Source organism: Somniosus microcephalus, unplaced genomic scaffold (genome assembly GCF_052327205.1).
Source record: "Somniosus microcephalus isolate GS21.2 unplaced genomic scaffold, FLI_Smic_1.0 unresolved_chr1, whole genome shotgun sequence".
Classification (NCBI taxonomy): Eukaryota; Metazoa; Chordata; class Chondrichthyes; order Squaliformes; family Somniosidae; genus Somniosus; species Somniosus microcephalus.
In genome coordinates, this window is record NW_028225179.1 from 107,126,732 (window position 1) to 107,148,137 (window position 21,406).

General features: G+C 54.0%; 1 protein-coding gene across 1 annotated transcript in view; it reads left to right on the forward strand.

The window, feature by feature from the left end:
• Positions 1 to 3,016: 3,016 nt before the first annotated feature.
• LOC147095694 (E3 ubiquitin-protein ligase TRIM39-like) overlaps positions 3,017 to 21,406 on the forward strand; it is a 131,260-nt gene continuing 112,870 nt past the window's right edge. Inside the window, exons 1-2 of the mRNA XM_085973694.1 lie at positions 3,017 to 3,418; positions 15,991 to 16,080. Of these exons, the coding sequence (XP_085829820.1) occupies positions 3,017 to 3,418; positions 15,991 to 16,080 (492 nt within the window). The remainder of the gene's footprint in view (positions 3,419 to 15,990; positions 16,081 to 21,406) is intronic.

The window sequence follows — 21,406 nt, forward strand, 5'->3', positions numbered from 1 at the left end:
GAGGGGCAGTTCTGAGGGAGCACTGCACTATCAGTGGGGCAGTACTGAGGGAGCACTGCACTGTCGGAGGGCCAGCACTGAGGGAGTGCTGCACTCGAAGGGGCAGTACTGAGGGAGCGCTGCACTGTTGGTGGGGCGGTACTGAGGGAGCGCTGCATTGTTAGAAGGGCAGTACTGAGGGAGTGCTGCACTGTCGGAGGGGCTGTACTGAGGGAGTGCTGCACTGTCAGAGGGGCAGTACTGAGGGAGTGCTGCACTGTCGGAGGGGCAGTACTGAGGGAGAGCTGCACTGTCAGAGGTGTAGTACTGAGGGAGTGCTGCACTGTCGGAGGGGCAGTACTGAGGGAGAGCTGCACTGTCAGAGGGGTAGTACTGAGGGAGTGCTGCACTGTCGGAGGGGCAGTACTGAGGGAGTGCTGCACTGTCGGAGGGGCAGTACTGAGGGAGAGCTGCACTGTCAGAGGGGTAGTACTGAGGGAGTGCTGCACTGTCGGAGGGGCAGTACTGAGGGAGTGCTGCACTGTCGGAGGGGCAGTACTGAGGGAGAGCTGCACTGTCAGAGGGGTAGTACTGAGGGATTGCTGCACTGTCGGAGGGGCAGTACTGAGGGACTGCTGCACTGTCGGAGGGGCAGTACTGAGGGAGAGCTGCACTGTCGGAGGGGCAGTACTGAGGGAGCGCTGCACTGTCGGAGGGGCAGTACTGAGGGAGAGCTGCACTGTCGGAGGGGCAGTACTGAGGGAGCACTGCACTATCAGAGGGGCAGTACTGAGGGAGCACTGCACTGTCGGAGGGCCAGCACTGAGGGAGTGCTGCACTCAGAGGGGCAGTACTGAGGGAGCACTGCACTGTTGGTGGGGCGGTACTGAGGGAGCGCTGCATTGTTAGAAGGGCAGTACTGAGGGCGTGCTGCACTGTCAGAGGGGCTGTACTGAGGGAGTGCTGCACTGTCAGAGGGGCAGTACTGAGGGAGTGCTGCACTGTCGGAGGGGCAGTACTGAGGGATAGTTGCACTGTAAGAGGGGTAGCACTGAGGGAGTGCTGCACTGTCGGAGGGGCAGTACTGAGGGAGAGCTGCACTGTCAGAGGGGTAGTACTGAGGGAGTGCTGCACTGTCGGAGGGGCAGTACTGAGGGAGTGCTGCACTGTCGGAGGGGCTGTACTGAGGGAATGCTGCACTGTCGGAGGGGCAGTACTGAGGGAGTGCTGCACTGTCGGAGGGGCAGTACTGAGGGAGTGCTGCACTGTCAGAGGGGCAGTACTGAGGGAGTGCTGCACTGTCAGAGGGGCAGTACTGAGAGATGCTGCACTGTCGGAGGTGTAGTACTGAGGGAGTGCTGCACTGTCAGAGGGGCAGTACTGAGGGAGTACTGCACTGTCAGAGCGGCAGTACTGAGAGAGTGCCGCACTGTCGGAGGGGTAGTACTGAGGGAGTGCTGCACTGTCAGAGGGGCAGTACTGAGGGAGTGCTGCACTGTCGGAGGGGCTGTACTGAGGGCGTGCTGCACTGTCAGAGGGGCAGTACTGAGGGAGTGCTGCACTGTCGGAGGGGCAGTACTGAGGGAGAGCTGCACTGTCAGAGGGGTAGTACTGAGGGAGTGCTGCACTGTCGGAGGGGCAGTACTGAGGGAGAGCTGCACTGTCGGAGGGGCAGTACTGAGGGAGTGCTGCACTGTCGGAGGGGCAGTACTGAGGGAGTGCTGCACTGTCGGATGGGCTGTACTGAGGGAGTGCTGCACTGTCGGAGGGGCAGTACTGAGGGAGTGCTGCACTGTCAGAGGGGCAGTACTGAGGGAGTGCTGCACTGTCGGAGGGGCAGTACTGAGGGAGCGCTTCACTATCGGAGGGGCAGTACTGAGGGAGTGCTGCACTGTCAGAGGGGCAGTACTGAGGGAGTGCTGCACTGTCGGAGGGGCTGTACTGAGGGCGTGCTGCACTGTCAGAGCGGCAGTACTGAGGGAGTGCTGCACTGTCAGAGGGGCAGTACTGAGGGAGTGCTGCACTGTCAGAGCGGCAGTACTGAGGGAGTGCTGCACTGTCAGAGGGGCAGTACTGAGAGATGCTGCACTGTCAGAGCGGCAGTACTGAGAGAGTGCTGCACTGTCGGAGGGGTAGTACTGAGGGAGTGCTGCACTGTCAGAGGGACAGTACTGAGGGAGTGCTGCACTGTCAGAGGGGCAGTACTGAGGGAGTGCTGCACTGTCGGAGGGGCAGTACTGAGGGAGTGCTGCACTGTCGGAGCGGCAGTACTGAGGGAGTGCTGCACTGTCGGAGGGGCAGTACTGAGGGAGTGCTGCACTGTCAGAGGGGCAGTACTGAGGGAGTGCTGCACTGTCAGAGGGGCAGTACTGAGGGAGCGCTGCACTGTCAGAGGTAGCTTCTTTCGGATGAGACCTTATACCGAGGCCCTGTCTGCCCTCTCAGGTGGACATAAATGATTCCCCACTATTTCGTAGAAGAGCAGGGGAGTTATCCCAGGTGTCCTGAGGCCAGTATTTATCCCTCAACCAGCTTCACTATCACAGATTATCTGTTTGTGGGCGCTTGTTGTGAGCAATTTGGCTTCCGCCTTTCCTACAGTACACTTCAAAGGTACTTCCTAGGCTGTAAACGTGCTTTCAAGTCAATCGACCCGTGTGAAGTGCATTTGCCTGTGTTGTGTGAGTGTGCCTGAGGAGTTTTACACTAGCATTGGTGATGTTGCTAAAACGACGTTATCATATGCCAGAGGTTGCTATTGGGCGGTAGCGCTTTCAAACCCCTTGGGGGTTGGGCAGTCTCTGACACACGATCTCCGATGGAGGAGCAGTGCTGAGATTCAGGGCAGAGACCAGCAGAGCAGCGGCCTTGGTCATCCCAACCAGCAGCCCCCACCTCCCTCCCTCCTTCCCTCCCTCTCTCCCTCACTCACTCCCTCTCTCCCTCACTCACTCCACCCTGTAGAACAGATCCTTGTGAAGACCTATCCTTTAGAGAGAGAGAGAGAGAGAAGAGTAAGCCAAGTGCTCCGGGCGAGATGTCTTGCGAAGAGGAACTAGCCAGGCTGAAGGAGCAGGTCACCTGCGCGCTCTGCGCACTGCTCTTCAAGGAGCCGGTGACTCTAGCCTGCGGGCACACTTCTTGCAAGGAGTGCGTGGCCAAGCTGGTCATCGATAAAGATGGCACGGTCACCTGCCCCACCTGCGATGCTCGTTGCTCCCCAATCGACGCCGTGGACAACGAGCTGGCCGCCAAGCTGGTGGAGACCCTCAGGAAGATCCTGGAGCTGACCGAGGACGACCAGGATTACTGCACCAAGCACAACCTGCCCTACACTCTCTTTTGCTTGGATGAGTTGCTGCTGCTGTGTGACAAGACGGCCAAGGAGCACCAGGACTGTCGGAACATCCCAATAAAGGAGGCGGCCGATCGATTCAAGGTACCGCTGGGAAGATGCAAGGGTGGGAGGGCAGAAAATCCTTTCCCTGGACGGGAAAATCGGGCGGGCTGCATAATTGGGCGCTCAGTTTACATAGAAACATAGAAAAATAGGAGCAGGGGTAGGCCATTCAGCCCTTCGAGCCTCCTCCGCCATTCAATATGATCATGGCTGATCCGCTATCTCAATACCATATTCCCGCTCTCTCCCCATACCCCTTGATGCCTTTTGTGTCTAGAAATCTATCTATCTCCTTCTTAAATATATTCAGTGACTTGGCCTCCACAGCCTTCTGTGGTAGAGAACTCCACAGGTTCACCACCTGTGAAGAAATTTCTCCTCATCTCAGTCCTAAATGTCCTACCCCGTATCCTGAGACTCTAACCCCTCATTCTTGACCCCCCAGCCAGCAGAAACATCCTCCCTGCATCCAGTCTGTCTAGCCCTGTCAGAATTGTATACATTTCAATGAGGTCCCCTCTCATTCTTCTAAACTCTAGTGAATACAGGCCTAGTCGACCCAATCTCTCCTCATACGACAGTCCTGCCATCCCAGGAATCAGTCTCGTGAACCTTCGCTGCATTCCCTCTATGGTTCGGTAGCATAGTGGTTATGTTACTAGACTAGTAATCCTAGTTCAGACCTGGACTTGTGATCCTAGTAGACGTGAGTTCAAATCCCACCACTGGCAGAACATAAGAACATAAGACGTAGGAGCAGGAGTCGGTCATTGGGCCCCTCGAGCCTGCTCCGCCATTCAATAAGATCATGGCTGATCTGATCTTGGCCTCAACTCCACTTCCCTGCCCACTCCCCATAACCCTTGACTCCCTTACCATTCAAAACTCTGTCTATCTCCACCTTAAATATATTCAATGACTCCGCCTCCACAGCTCTCTGGGGAAGAGAATTCCAAAGATTCACAACCCTCAGAGAAGAAATTCCTGCTCATTTCCGATTTAAAAGGGAGCCCCCTTCTGAAATTATGCCCCCTAGTTCTAGATTTCCCCACGAGGGGAAAAATCCTCTCTGCATCGACCCTGTCAAGCCCCCTCAGAATCATATATGTTTCAATGAGGGAAATTTTGACCGAACTCATTGGGCAAGAAACTGACAGGATCGGGGGCGAGCTGGTTTCACGCACTCCCACCTCCCCACCCCCCCGGCCTGCCACAATTTTACTCTCCATTGAGGTCAGTGGAAGGCAATATAAGGTGTGGTGTAAAACTGACGTTCCACCCATTCCCGTTGGATTCCCGCCCAGCAAGTCAGCTTAAAATTGCTTCCTTTCGAGTGTAAATCTGCCTGGCTGGAAACAGTGAGAGTGTATTTATACTGGGAATCTTACCGATACTTAAGGGGTCATGGAAGTTTGCAGTGGGGTCCCATGGGAGTGTGTGTTTGGAGGGGTACACGGGGAGTGTATGTTTGGAGGGGTGCGCGGGGAGAGTGTGTTTGGAGGGGTGCACGGGGAGTGTGTGTTTGGAGCGGGTGCACGGGGAGTGTGTGTTTGGAGGGGTGCACAGGGAGTGTGTGTTTGGAGGGGTACACGGGGAGTGTATGTTTGGAGGGGTGCGCGGGGAGAGTGTGTTTGGAGGGGTGCACGGGGAGTGTGTGTTTGGAGCGGGTGCACGGGGAGTGTGTGTTTGGAGGGGTGCACAGGGAGTGTGTGTTTGGAGGGGTGCACGGGGAGTGTGTGTTTGGAGGGGTGCACGGGGAGTGTGTATTTGTGGGGTGCACGGGGAGTGTATGTTTGGAGGGGTACACGGGGAGTGTATGTTTGGAGGGGTGCGCGGGGAGAGTGTGTTTGTATGGGTGCACGGGGAGTGTTTGTTTGGAGGGGTGCATGAGGTGTGTGTGTTTGTAGGGGTGCACGGGGGGTGTGTGTTTGGAGGGGTGCAGGGGGAGTGTGTGTTTGGAGGGGTGCACGGGGAGAGTGTGTTTGTATGGGTGCACGGGGAGTGTTTGTTTCGAGGGGTGCATGAGGTGTGTGTGTTTGTAGGGGTGCACGGGGGGTGTGTGTTTGGAGGGGTGCATGGGGAGTGTGTGTTTGGAGGGGTGCATGGGGAGTGTGTGTTTGTAGGGGTGCATGGGGAGTGTGTGTTTGTAGGGGTGCACGGGGAGAGTGTGTTTGTAGGGGTGCACGGGGAGTGTGTGTTTGGAAGGGTGCATGGGGAGTGTGTGTTTGTAGGGGTGCATGGGGAGTGTGTGTTTGTAGGGCTGCACGGGGAGTGTGTGTTTGTAGGGGTGCATGGGGAGTGTGTGTTTGGAGAGGTGCACGGGGAGTGTGTATTTGGAAGGGTGCATGGGGTGTGTTTATTTGGAAGGGTGCACGGTGAGTGTGTATTTGGAGGGGTGCACGGAGTGTGTGTTTGGAGGGGTGCACGGGGAGTGTGTATTTGGAGGGGTGCACGGGGAGTGTGTATTTGGAGGGGTGCACGGGGAGTGTGTATTTGGAAGGGTGCACTGGGTGTGTGTGTTTGGAGGGGTGCACGGGGAGTGTGTATTTGGAGGGGTGCACGGGGAGTGTATGTTTGGAGGGGTGCACAGGGAGCGTGTATTTGGAGAGGTGCACGGGGAGTGTGTATTTGGAGGGTTGCACGGGAGGTGTGTGTTTGGAGGGGTGAACGGGGAGTGTGTGTTTGTAGGGATGCACGGGGAGTGTGTGTCTGGAGAGGTGCACGGGGAGTGTGTATTTGGAAGGGTGCACGGGGTATGTTTATTTGGAAGGGTGCACGGTGAGTGTGTATTTGGAGGGGTGCACAGGGAGTGTGTGTTTGGAGGGGTGCACGGGGAGTGTGTATTTGGAGGGGTGCACGGGGAGTGTGTATTTGGAGGGGTGCACGGGGAGTGTGTATTTGGAAGGGTGCACTGGGTGTGTGTGTTTGGAGGGGTGCACGGGGAGTGTGTATTTGGAGGGGTGCACGGGGAGTGTATGTTTGGAGGGGTGCACAGGGAGCATGTATGTGGAGAGGTGCACGGGGAGTGTGTATTTGGAGGGTTGCACGGGAAGTGTGTGTTTGGAGGGGTGCACGGGGAGTGTGTGTTTGGAGAGGTGCACGGGGAGTGTGTATTTGGAAGGGTGCACGGGGTGTGTTTATTTGGAAGGGTGCATGGTGAGTGTGTATTTGGAGGGGTGCACAGGGAGTGTGTGTTTGGAGGGGTGCACGGGGAGTGTGTATTTGGAGGGGTGCACGGGGAGTGTGTATTTGGAGGGTTGCACGGGAAGTGTGTATTTGGAGGAGTGCACGGGGAGTGTGTGTTTGAAGGCGTGCTCGGGGAGTGTGTGTTTGGAGGGGTTCATGGGGAGTGTGTGTTTGGAGGGGTGCACGGGGAGTGTGTATTTGGAGGGGTGCACGGGGAGTGTGTGTTTGAAGGGGTGCATGGGGAGTGTGTGTTTGGAGGTGTGCACGGGGAGTGTGTATTTGGAGGAGTGCACGGGGAGTGTGTATTTGGAGGGGTGCACGGGGAGTGTGTGTTTGGAGGGGTGCACGGGGAGTGTGTGTTTGGAGGGGTGCACGGGGAGTGTGTGTTTGGAGGGGTGCACGGGGAATGTGTATTTGGAGGGGTGCACGCGGAGTGTGTATTCGGAGGGGTGCACGGGGAGTGTATATTTGGATGGGTGCACGGGGAGTGTGTATTTGGAGGGGTGCACGGGGAGTGTGTGTTTGAAGGGGTGCATGGGGAGTGTGTGTTTGGAGGGGTGCACGGGGAGTGTGTATTTGGAGGAGTGCACGGGGAGTGTGTGTTTGGAGGGGTGCACGGGGAGTGTGTATTTGGAGGGGTGCACGGGGAGTGTGTGTTTGGAGGGGTGCACGGGGACTCTGTGTTTGGAGGGGTGCACGGGGAGTGTGTGTTTGGAGCGGGTGCACGGGGAGTGTGTGTTTGGAGGGGTGCACAGGGAGTGTGTGTTTGGAGGGGTACACGGGGAGTGTATGTTTGGAGGGGTGCGCGGGGAGAGTGTGTTTGGAGGGGTGCACGGGGAGTGTGTGTTTGGAGCGGGTGCACGGGGAGTGTGTGTTTGGAGGGGTGCACAGGGAGTGTGTGTTTGGAGGGGTGCACGGGGAGTGTGTGTTTGGAGGGGTGCACGGGGAGTGTGTATTTGTGGGGTGCACGGGGAGTGTATGTTTGGAGGGGTACACGGGGAGTGTATGTTTGGAGGGGTGCGCGGGGAGAGTGTGTTTGTATGGGTGCATGGGGAGTGTTTGTTTGGAGGGGTGCATGAGGTGTGTGTGTTTGTAGGGGTGCACGGGGGGTGTGTGTTTGGAGGGGTGCAGGGGGAGTGTGTGTTTGGAGGGGTGCACGGGGAGAGTGTGTTTGTATGGGTGCACGGGGAGTGTTTGTTTCGAGGGGTGCATGAGGTGTGTGTGTTTGTAGGGGTGCACGGGGGGTGTGTGTTTGGAGGGGTGCATGGGGAGTGTGTGTTTGGAGGGGTGCATGGGGAGTGTGTGTTTGTAGGGGTGCACGGGGAGTGTGTGTTTGTAGGGGTGCATGGGGAGTGTGTGTTTGGAAGGGTGCATGGGGAGTGTGTGTTTGTAGGGGTGCACGGGGAGTGTTTGTTTCGAGGGGTGCATGAGGTGTGTGTGTTTGTAGGGGTGCACGGGGGGTGTGTGTTTGGAGGGGTGCATGGGGAGTGTGTGTTTGGAGGGGTGCATGGGGAGTGTGTGTTTGTAGGGGTGCACGGGGAGAGTGTGTTTGTAGGGGTGCACGGGGAGTGTGTGTTTGGAAGGGTGCATGGGGAGTGTGTGTTTGTAGGGGTGCATGGGGAGTGTGTGTTTGTAGGGCTGCACGGGGAGTGTGTGTTTGTAGGGGTGCATGGGGAGTGTGTGTTTGGAGAGGTGCACGGGGAGTGTGTATTTGGAAGGGTGCATGGGGTGTGTTTATTTGGAAGGGTGCACGGTGAGTGTGTATTTGGAGGGGTGCACGGAATGTGTGTTTGGAGGGGTGCACGGGGAGTGTGTATTTGGAGGGGTGCACGGGGAGTGTGTATTTGGAGGGGTGCACGGGGAGTGTGTATTTGGAAGGGTGCACTGGGTGTGTGTGTTTGGAGGGGTGCACGGGGAGTGTGTATTTGGAGGGGTGCACGGGGAGTGTATGTTTGGAGGGGTGCACAGGGAGCGTGTATTTGGAGAGGTGCACGGGGAGTGTGTATTTGGAGGGTTGCACGGGAGGTGTGTGTTTGGAGGGGTGAACGGGGAGTGTGTGTTTGTAGGGATGCACGGGGAGTGTGTGTTTGGAGAGGTGCACGGGGAGTGTGTATTTGGAAGGGTGCACGGGGTATGTTTATTTGGAAGGGTGCACGGTGAGTGTGTATTTGGAGGGGTGCACAGGGAGTGTGTTTTTGGAGGGGTGCACGGGGAGTGTGTATTTGGAGGGGTGCACGGGGAGTGTGTATTTGGAGGGGTGCACGGGGAGTGTGTATTTGGAAGGGTGCACGGGGAGTGTGTATTTGGAGGGTTGCACGGGAAGTGTGTGTTTGGAGGGGTGCACGGGGAGTGTGTGTTTGGAGAGGTGCACGGGGAGTGTGTATTTGGAAGGGTGCACGGGGTGTGTTTATTTGGAAGGGTGCATGGTGAGTGTGTATTTGGAGGGGTGCACAGGGAGTGTGTGTTTGGAGGGGTGCACGGGGAGTGTGTATTTGGAGGGGTGCACGGGGAGTGTGTATTTGGAGGGTTGCACGGGAAGTGTGTGTTTGGAGGGGTGCACGGGGAGTGTGTGTTTGGAGGGGTGCACGGGACGTGTGTGTTCGGAGGGGTGCACGGGGAGTGTGTATTTGGAGGAGTGCACGGGGAGTGTGTGTTTGAAGGCGTGCTCGGGGAGTGTGTGTTTGGAGGGGTTCATGGGGAGTGTGTGTTTGGAGGGGTGCACGGGGAGTGTGTATTTGGAGGGGTGCACGGGGAGTGTGTGTTTGAAGGGGTGCATGGGGAGTGTGTGTTTGGAGGTGTGCACGGGGAGTGTGTATTTGGAGGAGTGCACGGGGAGTGTGTATTTGGAGGGGTGCACGGGGAGTGTGTGTTTGGAGGGGTGCACGGGGAGTGTGTGTTTGGAGGGGTGCACGGGGAGTGTGTGTTTGGAGGGGTGCACGGGGAATGTGTATTTGGAGGGGTGCACGCGGAGTGTGTATTCGGAGGGGTGCACGGGGAGTGTATATTTGGATGGGTGCACGGGGAGTGTGTATTTGGAGGGGTGCACGGGGAGTGTGTGTTTGAAGGGGTGCATGGGGAGTGTGTGTTTGGAGGGGTGCACGGGGAGTGTGTATTTGGAGGAGTGCACGGGGAGTGTGTGTTTGGAGGGGTGCACGGGGAGTGTGTATTTGGAGGGGTGCACGGGGAGTGTGTGTTTGGAGGGGTGCACGGGGAGTGTGTGTTTGAAGGGGTGCATGGGGAGTGTGTGTTTGGAGGGGTGCACGGGGAGTGTATTTGGAGGGGTGCACGGGGAGTGTGTATTTGGAGGGGTGCACGGGGAGTGTGTATTTGGAGGGGTGCACGGGGAGTGTGTGTTTGAAGGGGTGCATGGGGAGTGTGTGTTTGGAGGGGTGCACGGGGAGTGTGCGTTTGAAGGGGTGCATGGGGAGTGTGTGTTTGGAGGGGTGCACGGGGAGTGTGTATTTGGAGGAGTGCACGGGGAGTGTGTCTTTGGAGGGGTGCACGGGGAGTGTGTATTTGGAGGGGTGCACGGGGAGTGTGTGTTTGGAGGGGTGCACGGGGAGTCTGTGTTTGGAGGGGTGCACGGGGAGTGTGTGTTTGGAGGGGTGCACGGGGAGTGTGTGTTTGAAGGGGTGCATGGGGAGTGTGTGTTTCGAGGGGTGCACGGGGAGTGTGTATTTGGAGGGGGGCACGGGGAGTGTGTATTTGGAGGAGTGCACGGGGAGTGTGTATTTGGAGGGGTGCACGGGGAGTGTGTATTTGGAGGAGTGCACGGGGAGTGTGTATTTGGAGGGGTGCACGGGGAGTGTGTGTTTGGAGGGGTGCACGGGGAGTGTGTATTTGGAGGGGTGCACGGGGAGTGTGTGTTTGGAGGGGTGCACGGGGAGTCTGTTTTTGGAGGGGTGCACGGGGAGTGTGTGTTTGGAGGGGTGCACGGGGAGTGTGTATTTGGAGGGGTGCACGGGGAGTCTGTGTTTGGAGGGGTGCACGGGGAGTGTGTATTTGGAGGGGTGCACGGGGAGTGTGTATTTGGAGGGGTGCACGGGGAGTGTGTGTTTGGAGGGGTGCACGGGGAGTCTGTGTTTGGAGGGGTGCACGGGGAGTGTGTGTTTGGAGGGGTGCACGGGGAGTGTGTATTTGGAGGGGTGCACGGGGAGTGTGTGTTTGGAGGGGTGCACGGGGAGTCTGTGTTTGGAGGGGTGCACGGGGAGTGTGTGTTTGGAGGGGTGCACGGGGAGTGTGTGTTTGGAGGGGTGCACGGGGAGTTTGTATTTGGAGGGGTGCACGTGGAGTGTGTGTGTTTGGAGGGGTGCACGGGGAGTGTGTATTTGGAGGGGTGCACGGGGAGTGTGTATTCGGAGGGGTGCACGGGGAGTGTATATTTGGATGGGTGCATGGGGAGTGTGTGTTTGCTGGGGGTCCCTGAGGAGTGTGTATTTGCAGCTGGGCTCTCAGGAGTACGGGACCAGCTGCAGGAGAGTCTGCCGCACTCAGACATTTGAAATGCCAGCTGTCAGAGACCAAGAGAAAACCCAGGAGCAGGAGTTTAAACACTATATGAAAGGATATGAAGAGTTGTATTGATGTACGATCCCTCACAGCGTAATAAATAAGTTGCACTGCCATCCTGCATTAACTGTCTGGAAATCTGAAAATGTAAAACATTAGCGCGGCTCAGATGTCTCCTGTAGTTACAATCTATCAGAGCCGCGAGATGTGTAAGTTTGAGAATCTTGTATTATTGTTACCAAAGGATGAAGTAACGATGCCCTTTAATGTTACAGAATTAGCCTGGAAGTTCTTCAGCAACATTACAGTCAGACAGTTAACATTTGTATCACTTTGGTCATATTTTTAGCAGATGTATTAACCCATTCAACGATGTTGACTCAAACACAAAGCAAAATACTGCAGAAGCTGGAAATCTGAAATAAGAACAGAAAATGCTGGAAATACTCAGCAGGTCAGGCAGCATCTGTGGAGAGAGAAACAGAGTTAACGTTTCAGGTCGATGACCCTTCGTCAGAACTGGAAAAAGCTGGAGATGGAACAGGTTTTTAAGCAAATGCAGGGGCAGGGAAAGGGGGGAGGGGAGGAAAGAACAAAAGGGAAGGTCTGTGATAGGATGGAAGGGAGGAGAGATTAAGAGACAAAAGGGGTGATGGTGCAAGGCAAAAGGAGATGGTAATGGGACAAGTTAAGAAACAAAAGATGGCTCTAGATGAAGTGTAAATGGCGATGGCAGAATGAAAGACAGCTGCCATGTGAGAGAGAAAAATAAATGGAGGAAAAAGATAGGGGCAGAGGTTATGGTCTGAAATTGTTGAACTCGATATTGAGTCCAGAAGGCTGTAAAGTGCCTAATCAAAAGATGAGGTGCTGTTCCTCGAGTTTGCGCTGAGCTTCATTGGAACAGAGTAAGAGGCCCGTCAAAAGATGTTGATGCCCGCTTTTAAAATTGCAGCCTAGAATTTGAATGAATTGAGCGTTCAGATAGTAACATCACCGAGCTAAGTCTGCGGCTTATACCTGCGACCTAAAAGAGTCCAATTCTATGTTTGCAATGACTTGCTTTGCATTCTAATCAGATATTGCATCCGTGACAGAAAAAGTTGGAAGCACAAAGCAGCTCGGTCAGCACCCGAACGGGGTTAAGGTCCTGCGGGAGCGATCTTTTATCTGGAGTTGTGATACTCAAATGAACCGAAGTGACATAGAGAAGCTGTTTCCGCTTGTGGGGAATCCAGAACTAGGGGCCATCGATATAAGACAGACACCAATCAATCCAATAGCGAATTCAGCTACCCAGAGAGTGGTGAGAATGTGGAACTCGCTTCCACAGGGAGCGGTTGAGGCGAATCGTATCGATGCTTTTAAGGGGATGCTCGATAAACACACGAGGGAGAAAGGAACATGGTGATAGGATTAGATGAGCTAAGCTGGGAGGAGGCTCGTACATAAGCAACAGCACAGACCAGTTGGGCCAAATAGACTGTTTCTGTGCTGTACATTCTATGTTCTACAGTTCCCACCACTTGCGCCGTCCCTGCGTATCCCAGATAGCCGCTATATCTGGCCAATGGCGCTGACCGTTCGCCATTTCCATTACAAAGGAGTCGCTTAAACCGCATTAAGCACACCGACTATTTCAGGCAGATCAAGGCGCTGTTCACACAATCTCTGTCTAACCATCTCTCATTTCTCATTAAAATATCCAGCAGCAGCTAGTCCCCCTGGGACATGTACAGCTTTTTTTTAATTAGTTTAGAGGATGTGGGTGTCGCTGGCAAGGCCAGCATTTATTGCTTAACCCTAGTTGCCCTTGAGAAGGTGGTGGTGAGCCGCCTCCTTGAAACGCTGATTTTCCCCCACTGTGGTACTCCCACAGTGCTGTTAGGGAGGGAGTTCCAGGATGTTGACCCAGCGACGATGAAGGATTGCCGATATACTTCTAAGTCAGGATGGTGTGTGACTTGGAGGGGAACTTGGAGGTGGTGGTGTTCCCCTGCGCCTGCTGCCCTTGTCCTTCTAGGTGGAAGAGGTCACAGGTTTGGGAGGTGCTGTCGAAGAAGCCTTGGCCTGTTTCTGCAGTGCATCTTGCAGATGGTACACACTGCAGCCACGGTACGCCAGTGCTGGAGGGAGTGAATGTTTAAGGTGGTGGATGGGGTGCCAATCAAGCGGGCTGCTTTGTCCTGGATGGTGTCGCGCTTCTTCAGTGTTGTTGGAGCTGCACTCATCCAGGCAAGTGGAGAGTATTCCATCACATTCCTGACTTGTGCCTTTTAGATGGTGGAAAGGTTTTGGGGAGTCAGGAGGTGAGACACTCACCACAGAATACCCTGCATCTGACCTGCTCTTGTTGCCACAGTATTTGTGTAGCTGGTCCAGTTAAGTTTCTGGTCAATGGTGACCCCCAGGATATTGATGGTAAGGGATTCGGTGATGGTAATGCCGTTGAATGTCAAGTGACGGTTGTTAGACGCTTGCTTTTTGGAGATAGTCATTGCCTGGCACTTTTGTGGCACGAATGTCACCTGCCACTTATCAGCCCAAGCCTGAACGTCGTCCAGGTCTTGTTCCATGCGGGCATGGACTGCTTCATTATCTGAGGAGTTGTGAATGGTGCTGAACACTGTGCAGCCATCAGCGAACATTCCCATTTCTGACCTTATGTTGGAGGGAAGGTCATTGATGAAGCAGCTGAAGATGGTTGGGCCTAGGACACTGCCCATTGCTAGGACCCCGGCCCTCCCCTGAGCACCCGGCCCTGCCCTGAGGACCCCGGCCCTGCCCTGAGGACCCCAGCCCTGCCCTGAGCACCCGGCCCTCCCAAGGACCCCGGCTCTCCCCTGAGGAGCCCGGCCCTCCCCTGAGGAGCCCCGCTTTCCCCTGAGGAGCCCGGCCTCCCCTGAGGAGCCCGGCCCTGCCCTGAGGAGCCCGGCCCTGCCCTGAGGACCCCGGCCCTGCCCTCAGGACCCCGGCCCTCCCCTGAGGAGCCCGGCATCCTCTGAGGAGCCCAGCCCTCCCCTGAGGACCCCGGCTCTCCCCTGAGGAGCCCGGCCCTCCCCTGAGGACCCCAGCCCTGCCCTCAGGACCCCGGCCCTGCCCTGAGGACCCCAGCCCTGCCCTGAGGACCCCGGCCCTCCCCTCAGGACCCCGGCCCTCCACTCAGGACCCCGGCCCTCCACTCAGGACCCCGGCCCTCCCCTCAGGACCCCGGCCCTCCCCTGAGGAGCCCGGCCCTGCCCTCAGGACTCCGGCCCTGCCCGGAGGAGCCCGGCCCTGCCCTCAGGACTCCGGCCCTGCCCTGAGCACCCCAGCCCTCCCCTGAGGACCCCGGCGCTGCCCTGAGGAGCCTGGCCCTGCCCTGAGGAGCCCGGCCCTGCCCTCAGGACCCTGGTAATGGTTCTGAAAGTGGAAGGGCTGGAATATTTAGCCATCTACCACAATGTGTATTTAATTACTGAGCCAGAAATGTTAACATTAAGGGGGTGGGGTAATTTTAATCTAACCCACCGGGACGGAAGCCTCTTTTACACCCCGCCCAAATCTGCTCGCCATTGACGTCAGACGGGATGTAAGACGGTTGGCTCACCAGAATTCACCCAATTCTCCGCCCGCAAGTAAGGCTAAAATGGCCCCCTTCATGTGTGAGTTTCTCTGCCCAACTCTTTCAAATGAGACAAATTGAAATAAACTAGTTAACAACTCCGTTAAAAGAGGGAGAAATTTCATTCTATAGGAACATGTTAAGCTTCCGCCTCCTGGTGGTAACAGTCCTGGCTCAGTGGGTAGCACTCTCACCTCTTGGGTCAGAAGGCCGTGGGGTCAAGTACAACTCGAGAGAGACTTGAGCACAGAATCTAGGCTGACACTCCCAGTGCAGTGCTGAGGGAGTGCTGCACTGTCGGAGGTGCCGTCTTTCAGATGAGACGTTAAACTGAGGCCCTGTCTTCTCTCACTTGGGTAGACGTAAAAGATCCCATGGCTACTACTTCGAAGATGAGCAGGGGGAGTTATCCTCGCAGTGGACAACATCACTCAAACAGATTATCTGGGTCACTATCTCTGCTGTTTGTGGGAGCTTGCTGTGCGCAAACTGGTTGCCGCGTTTCCCACATTACAACAGCAACTACACTTCAGAAGTACTTCATTGGCTGTAAAGTGCTTTGGGACGTCCCGAGGACGTGAAAGGCGCTAGATAAATGCAAATCTTTCCTGTTTAATGTTCAGAGACCTGGTTTTTACAAGCTGATCCATTCGCCGTGAATTCCCAGCAGTTCCTATTCCTGCTTTGGATTTCCAACATTCCCCGATTGTTTATTTTTCACCCCCCCCCCCCACCCCCCCCCCCCCCCCTCCCCCTCCCCCTTTCGCCTCCCTTAAAATAGTTCCGTGCTTCAGCAGGCCGACTGATCCGACGGAAAGCCTCCGGCCACACTTGTGTAGAATGGGCCTATACTCTCTGGAGTTTAGAAGAATGAGAGGTGATCTCATTGAAACATACAAGTTTCTGAGGGGGATTGACAGGGTAGATGCTGAGAGGTTGTTTCCCCTGGCTGGGGTGTCTAGAACTAGGGGGCATAGTCTCAGGATAAGGGGTCGGCCATTTAAGACTGATATGAGGAGGAATTTCTTCACTCAGAGGGTTGTGAATCTTTGGAATTCTCTACCCCAGAGGGCTGTGAATGCTGAGTCTTTGAGTGTATTCAAGGCTGAGATCGATAGATTTTTGGACTCTAGGGGAATCAAGGGATATGGAGATAGTGCAGGAAAGTGGAGATGAGGTCGGTGATCGGCCATGATCTTATTGAATGGCGAAGCAGGCTCGAGGGGCCGTATGGCCGACTCCTGCTGCTAATTCTTATGTTCTTATGTTCACAAGCTTCCCCGTTTAATTCCGTTGGTCTTGTGTGTTTCAGGAAAAACTTCAGCAGGCCTTGGAATATCTGGAGAATCAAGCAAAGGAAAATGCCGGACGGGATGAGCAATCGAACCTCATAGACCTGAAGGTGAGGTGGTCGGTGGGGGGCAGGGGACGGTGGGGGGTTGGGGGTAGGAATATTCGACAGTGGCCTTGACAACCAACGCAACGTCTGTTCAGCTATTGCGCAAGAAGTGTAGAAATCCGGGGTAAATTGGTCTCACTTCAATGAAATCCACTTCAATCCGTGTCATTTTATGCCAGTCACCGAGTGGATTTTGGGTCTGATGCCTGATTTGCGCCCCGCCCAATTTTACTCTATTTAAAGTCAATAGGACGGGGTCATTTAAACTTTGGCTGATAGAGCAGGTCAGAGCATGTGGAGTCAGGGGTTAAGGAGCAGCATGAATAGCAAAGCTGGCTATAAAACCAGAGAGTAGGGGGTTAAGTGGTAGCTACTCAAACTGGCAAACGGTGGGAATTTGGTGTTCTGCAATTGCAGTTGATTACAGGAGTTGATTGGGTAGATTGGGAACACCACCACCTCCAAGTTCCCCTCCAAGTCACACACCATCCTGACTTAGAAGTATGTCGCCGTTCTCTCATTGTCGCTGGGTCAAAATCCTGGAACTCCCTAACAGCACTGTGGGAGCACCTTCACCACACGGACTGCAGCGGTTCAAGAAAGCGGCTCACCACCACCTTCTCAAGAGCAACTAGGGATGGGCGATAAATGCTGGCCTTGCCAGCGACACCCAGATCCCATGAACGAATAAAAAAAAGATAGAATGAAACTATTTCCTCTGGTGGGGGGAGTCCAGAACAAGGGGGCATAACCATAGAATTAGAGCCAGGTCGTTCGGGGGGTGATGTCAGGAAGCACCTCTTCACACAAAGGGCAGTGGAAATCTGGAACGCTCTCCCCCAAAATGCTGTTGAGGCTGGGGGCTCAGTTGGAAAATTTCAAAACTGAGATTGAGAGATTTTTTGTTGGGGAAGGGTATTAAGGGTTACGGAACCAAGGCGGGCAGATGGAGTTAAGATACAGATCAGCCGTGATCTCATTGAATGAGGGAACAGGCTCGAGGGGCTGAATGGCCTCCTCCTGCTCCTATGCTTCACACTATTGCCAAAAGTTAAAATGTCTTTCTCTTGACGCCAGGTGAAGGGGTATTGTTGAGTCAGGTGTATGAAGCGAGTGGCAGGTTTCCAGGGTGACTTGTAGATATGCAGATTTTCCTTATAAATGTTTTTGGGGGGCAAGGAAAGCTTGTGGGTGATGAAATGAGCCAGCTGGAGGGTGATATGGCAGCTCCCTAAACCAGCTGTCTTCTCGGGTTCCCCCCCCCCGCCACCCCGGCAAACCGGAGAGCTGGAAATACTGGGGGTGAAACTGGTCTTTGCCAAAACAGGCAACTTCAATGGAAAAGATAATGGGGCGCAGTGTAAAACGGGCAGCAGATTCTCTACCGCCCATCGCGCACTTTCGCACAAGACCCACGTCAACCCTTCTTCTTCTTAGGCAGTCCCTCGGAACCGACGATGTCTTGCTTCCACACTAAAAATGAGTTTGCAGGTGACTGATGAGTCCAATGTGGGACCTACAGTCTCTGTCACAGGTGGGGCAGATGGTGATTGAAGGGGCGGGTGGGTGGGGTGCTTGGGTTGACGTGCGCTCCTTCCGCTGTTTCCGCTTGGCTTCCGCTTGTTCCCGGCGAAGAGACTCGAGGTGTTTGGCGCCTTCCCGGATGCTTCTCCTCCACTTTGTGTGGTCTTGGGCCAGGGATTCCCAGGTGTCGGTGGGGATGTTGCACTTTTTCAAGGAGGCATTGAGGGTGTCCTTGAAGCGTTTCCTCTGCCCACCTGGGGCTCTCTTGCCATGTCGGAGCTCCGAGTAGAGCGCTTGTTTTGGGAGTCTTGTATCGGGCATGCGGATGATGTGACCCGTCCATCGGAGCTGATCGAGCGTGGTCAAAGCTTCGATGCTGGGGATGTTGGCCTGATGGAGAACACTGACTTGCCAGTTGTCTGCTATGAGAAGAGCAGGGGTTCTCTAAAAGCCTTGGCCATCCTTCCACACTCGACCAAAGCCGCTTAAAAAAAACCCCCAAATAACCTGATCATTCGGATCATTGCTGTTAGTGGGGCCTCGCTGGTCCAGAATCGCTGCCGCACTTGTCAACGTAACAACACTCACTGCACTTGGTCGGTGACTTGTCGAATGGGCGCGTCATTGGCAAATGAACTTCGATATAGATGAGTGTGAGGTGATACATTGTGGTAGGTGGAATGAGGAGGCCACATACTCCTTGGGGAAATAAGTGTCTAAATGGGGTAGAGGAGCAAAGGGATCTGGGGGTACAGATTCACAAATCACTAAAATTAACGACACACGTCAATAAGGCCATAACAAAAAGAAAACAAAGCACTGGGGTTCTTTGCTAAAGGGAAAGAATTGAAAAGCAGAGAAGTTCTGTTAAATGTGTATAGAACCTTGGTTAGACCACACTTGGAGCACAGTGCACAGTTCTGGTCTCCATATACCTTGGTTAGACCACACTTGGAGTACTGAGCACAGTTCTGGTCTCCATATACCTTGGTTAGACCACACTTGGAGCATTGTGCACAGTTCAGGTCCCCATATACCTTGGTTAGACCACACTTGGAGCACTGTGCACAGTTCTGGTCTCCATATACCTTGGTTAGACCACACTTGAAGCACTGTGCACAGTTCTGGTCTCCATATACCTTGGTTAGACCACACTTGGAGTACAGTGCACAGTTCTGGTCTCCATATACCTTGGTTAGACCACACTTGGAGCACTGTGTACAGTTCTGGTCTCCATATACCTTGGTTAGACCACACTTGGAGCACTGTGCACAGTTCTGGTCTCCATATACCTTGGTTAGACCACACTTGGAGTACTGTGCACAGTTCTGGTCTCCTTATTATAAAAAGGATAGAGGCACTGGAGAAGGTGAAAAATAGATTTACCAGAATGGTAGCAGAACTGAGAGCTTATACCTATTGGGAAAGACTGAACAGGCTGGTCTCTTTTCTCTAGTAAAGTGAAGACTGAGAGGTGACCTTATGGAGGTCTTTAAGATTATGAAAGGGTTTGACAGGGTAGATGTAGACAAGATGTTTCCACTTGCGGGGAGACCAGAACTAGGGGCCAGAAATATAAGATAGTCACTTGTAAATCCAAAAGGGAACTTGGGAGAAACTTTACCCAGAGAGTGGTTAGAATGCAAACTCGTAGGAGTAGTTGAGGCAACTAGGATAGATGCATTGAAGGGGAGGCGAGATAAACCCATGAGGGAGACAGGAATAGAGGGAAATGCTGCTGGGGTGAGATGAGGAGGGGTGGGAGGAGGCTGATGTGGAGCATAAACACCAGCATAGACCAGTCGGGCCGAAAGGCCTGTTTCTGTGCTGTGAATTCTATGTAGGACCTCCAAAAGTAAACTCAATGGATCTGAAGCACTTTGAGGCACTCCTGAGAGATGTGTTATGGCTCTATATAAATACAAGTCTATCTATCTGTTTCCACCCCCCACTAACTCTCAGTTACCAGTCAGATGGATATTAAAACAGTCAGAAGTGTCCTTTTAAGCGGAAGTCGGCAGTTGTAGATTGTTGTTTTGGGTTTGTTTTTCATTTTGTGCGGTCCAAAGATTTAAAAAGTTGCAGTTACTGGCCTCACGATCTGCTCAGGAAGAGATAGTGGATGAAGATAAAGAACCTGCTCTACACAGTGCACTAGCGGAATCTTAATGGAAAGAAGGAAGGAGAGAAGAAAAGCATGAACTTGGATATATACATCACCTTTCGGCCATAACTGGGCACTCAGCTCCTTGCAGTTAGTAGGACCTTGCACTTCCACAAGTAACTCAATGGATCGGAACATAAGAACATAAGAAGTAAAGCAGGAGTAGGCCATACTGCCTCTCGAGCCTGCTCCGCCATTCAATAAGATCATGGCTGATCATCAACCTCAACTCCACTTTCCTGCCCGATCTCCATATCCCTTGATTCCCCTAGAGTCCAAAAATCTATCGATCTCAGCCTTGAATATACTCAAAGATTCAACATTCACAGCCCTCCGCGGCAGAGAATTCCAAAGAATCACAACCCGAGTGAATAAATTCCTCCTCATCTCGGTCTTAAATGGCCGACCCCTTATCCTGAGACTATGCTCCCAAATTCTAGACTCTCCAGCCAGGCGAAACAACCTTGTAGAACTGAACTCATGTTGCTTTTAATGGCTGATGCAACCACACTCTTACAGGCAAAAGCAATCGAATACCTATATCCAATGTCAGACATAATTATAACGATAACAGCACTATCAAACTTCATGTGCTCAGGCCAAGGCAATCGAGTAGCTATCCCCAATGTCAGACATAACATTTCCTCCCCACTCACAGAATTTCAAACATGAAATGTAGTGACAAAGTCCTGTAGGTGGCCAGGGCAAGAACGTGTATGAACAGGCCGAGGTGCAGACTGGTGAAGAGCAGGCCGAGGTGGGGACTGGTGAGGTTTTGGCTGAGACACAATATCTGCTTGAGGGTTGGCTGGCTGAGCCACATGTGCATCCCACCACTCTGGGGGTAAGGCTTGGGGATTAGATCCGTATAATCCTGCATCAGGGGGTGCTGGCACCTTCCGAAGGTGGCTGGCATGCCACCGAGAGCAGTCAGTGAGGCAGAAAGTGGCTGGTCCAAGTTGGCGGCTGATTTGGAGAGGGGTGGACCAGAATGAGGCCACCTTATTGTTGCGGTGAGGCCTGCGGACTCTGACCCAATCGGAGACTGAGATGTTGGGCGCCTTGGCCTTCTTCGACTGGTCGAAGCGGAGTTTCATCCTCTCCTTGTCAGGGTTACTGTCACGGGGCCGTGTAGACACGGGGCTGTGCAGACACGGGGCCGTGCTGTCCAGGCGAGGCTGGTTCTGGACCCAAGTGCAGACAGTCGAGGCAAGAAGCAAATATGCAGTCTTAAATAACAATACTTTACTAGAATCACACAGGTAAACAGTTGCAAAACGTAAGAGCTCAAGACAAGCTACCACATAGGCAAATGGCTAGTCAAGATAGGAACTCAAGACAAGCTACTGTGAGGCAACTGGCTTGTCAAGACTGAGCTCAAGACAAGCTACCTCAGGGCAACTGGCTTGTCAAGATAGGAACTCAAGACAAGCTACCATGAGGCAACCGGCTTGTCCAAACTGAGCTCAAGACAAGCTACCACAGGGCAGCCGGCTTGTCCAAAACTGAGCACCTAGTCAAGACAGAGCACCTTGTCAAGACTGACTCCCTTGTTAGGACTGAGCCCAGAGGGAAGAAACCACAGAACTTAAATACAAGCAAAAACAGGTGAAACCAATAAACCAGATGAAAGGCAGTTAA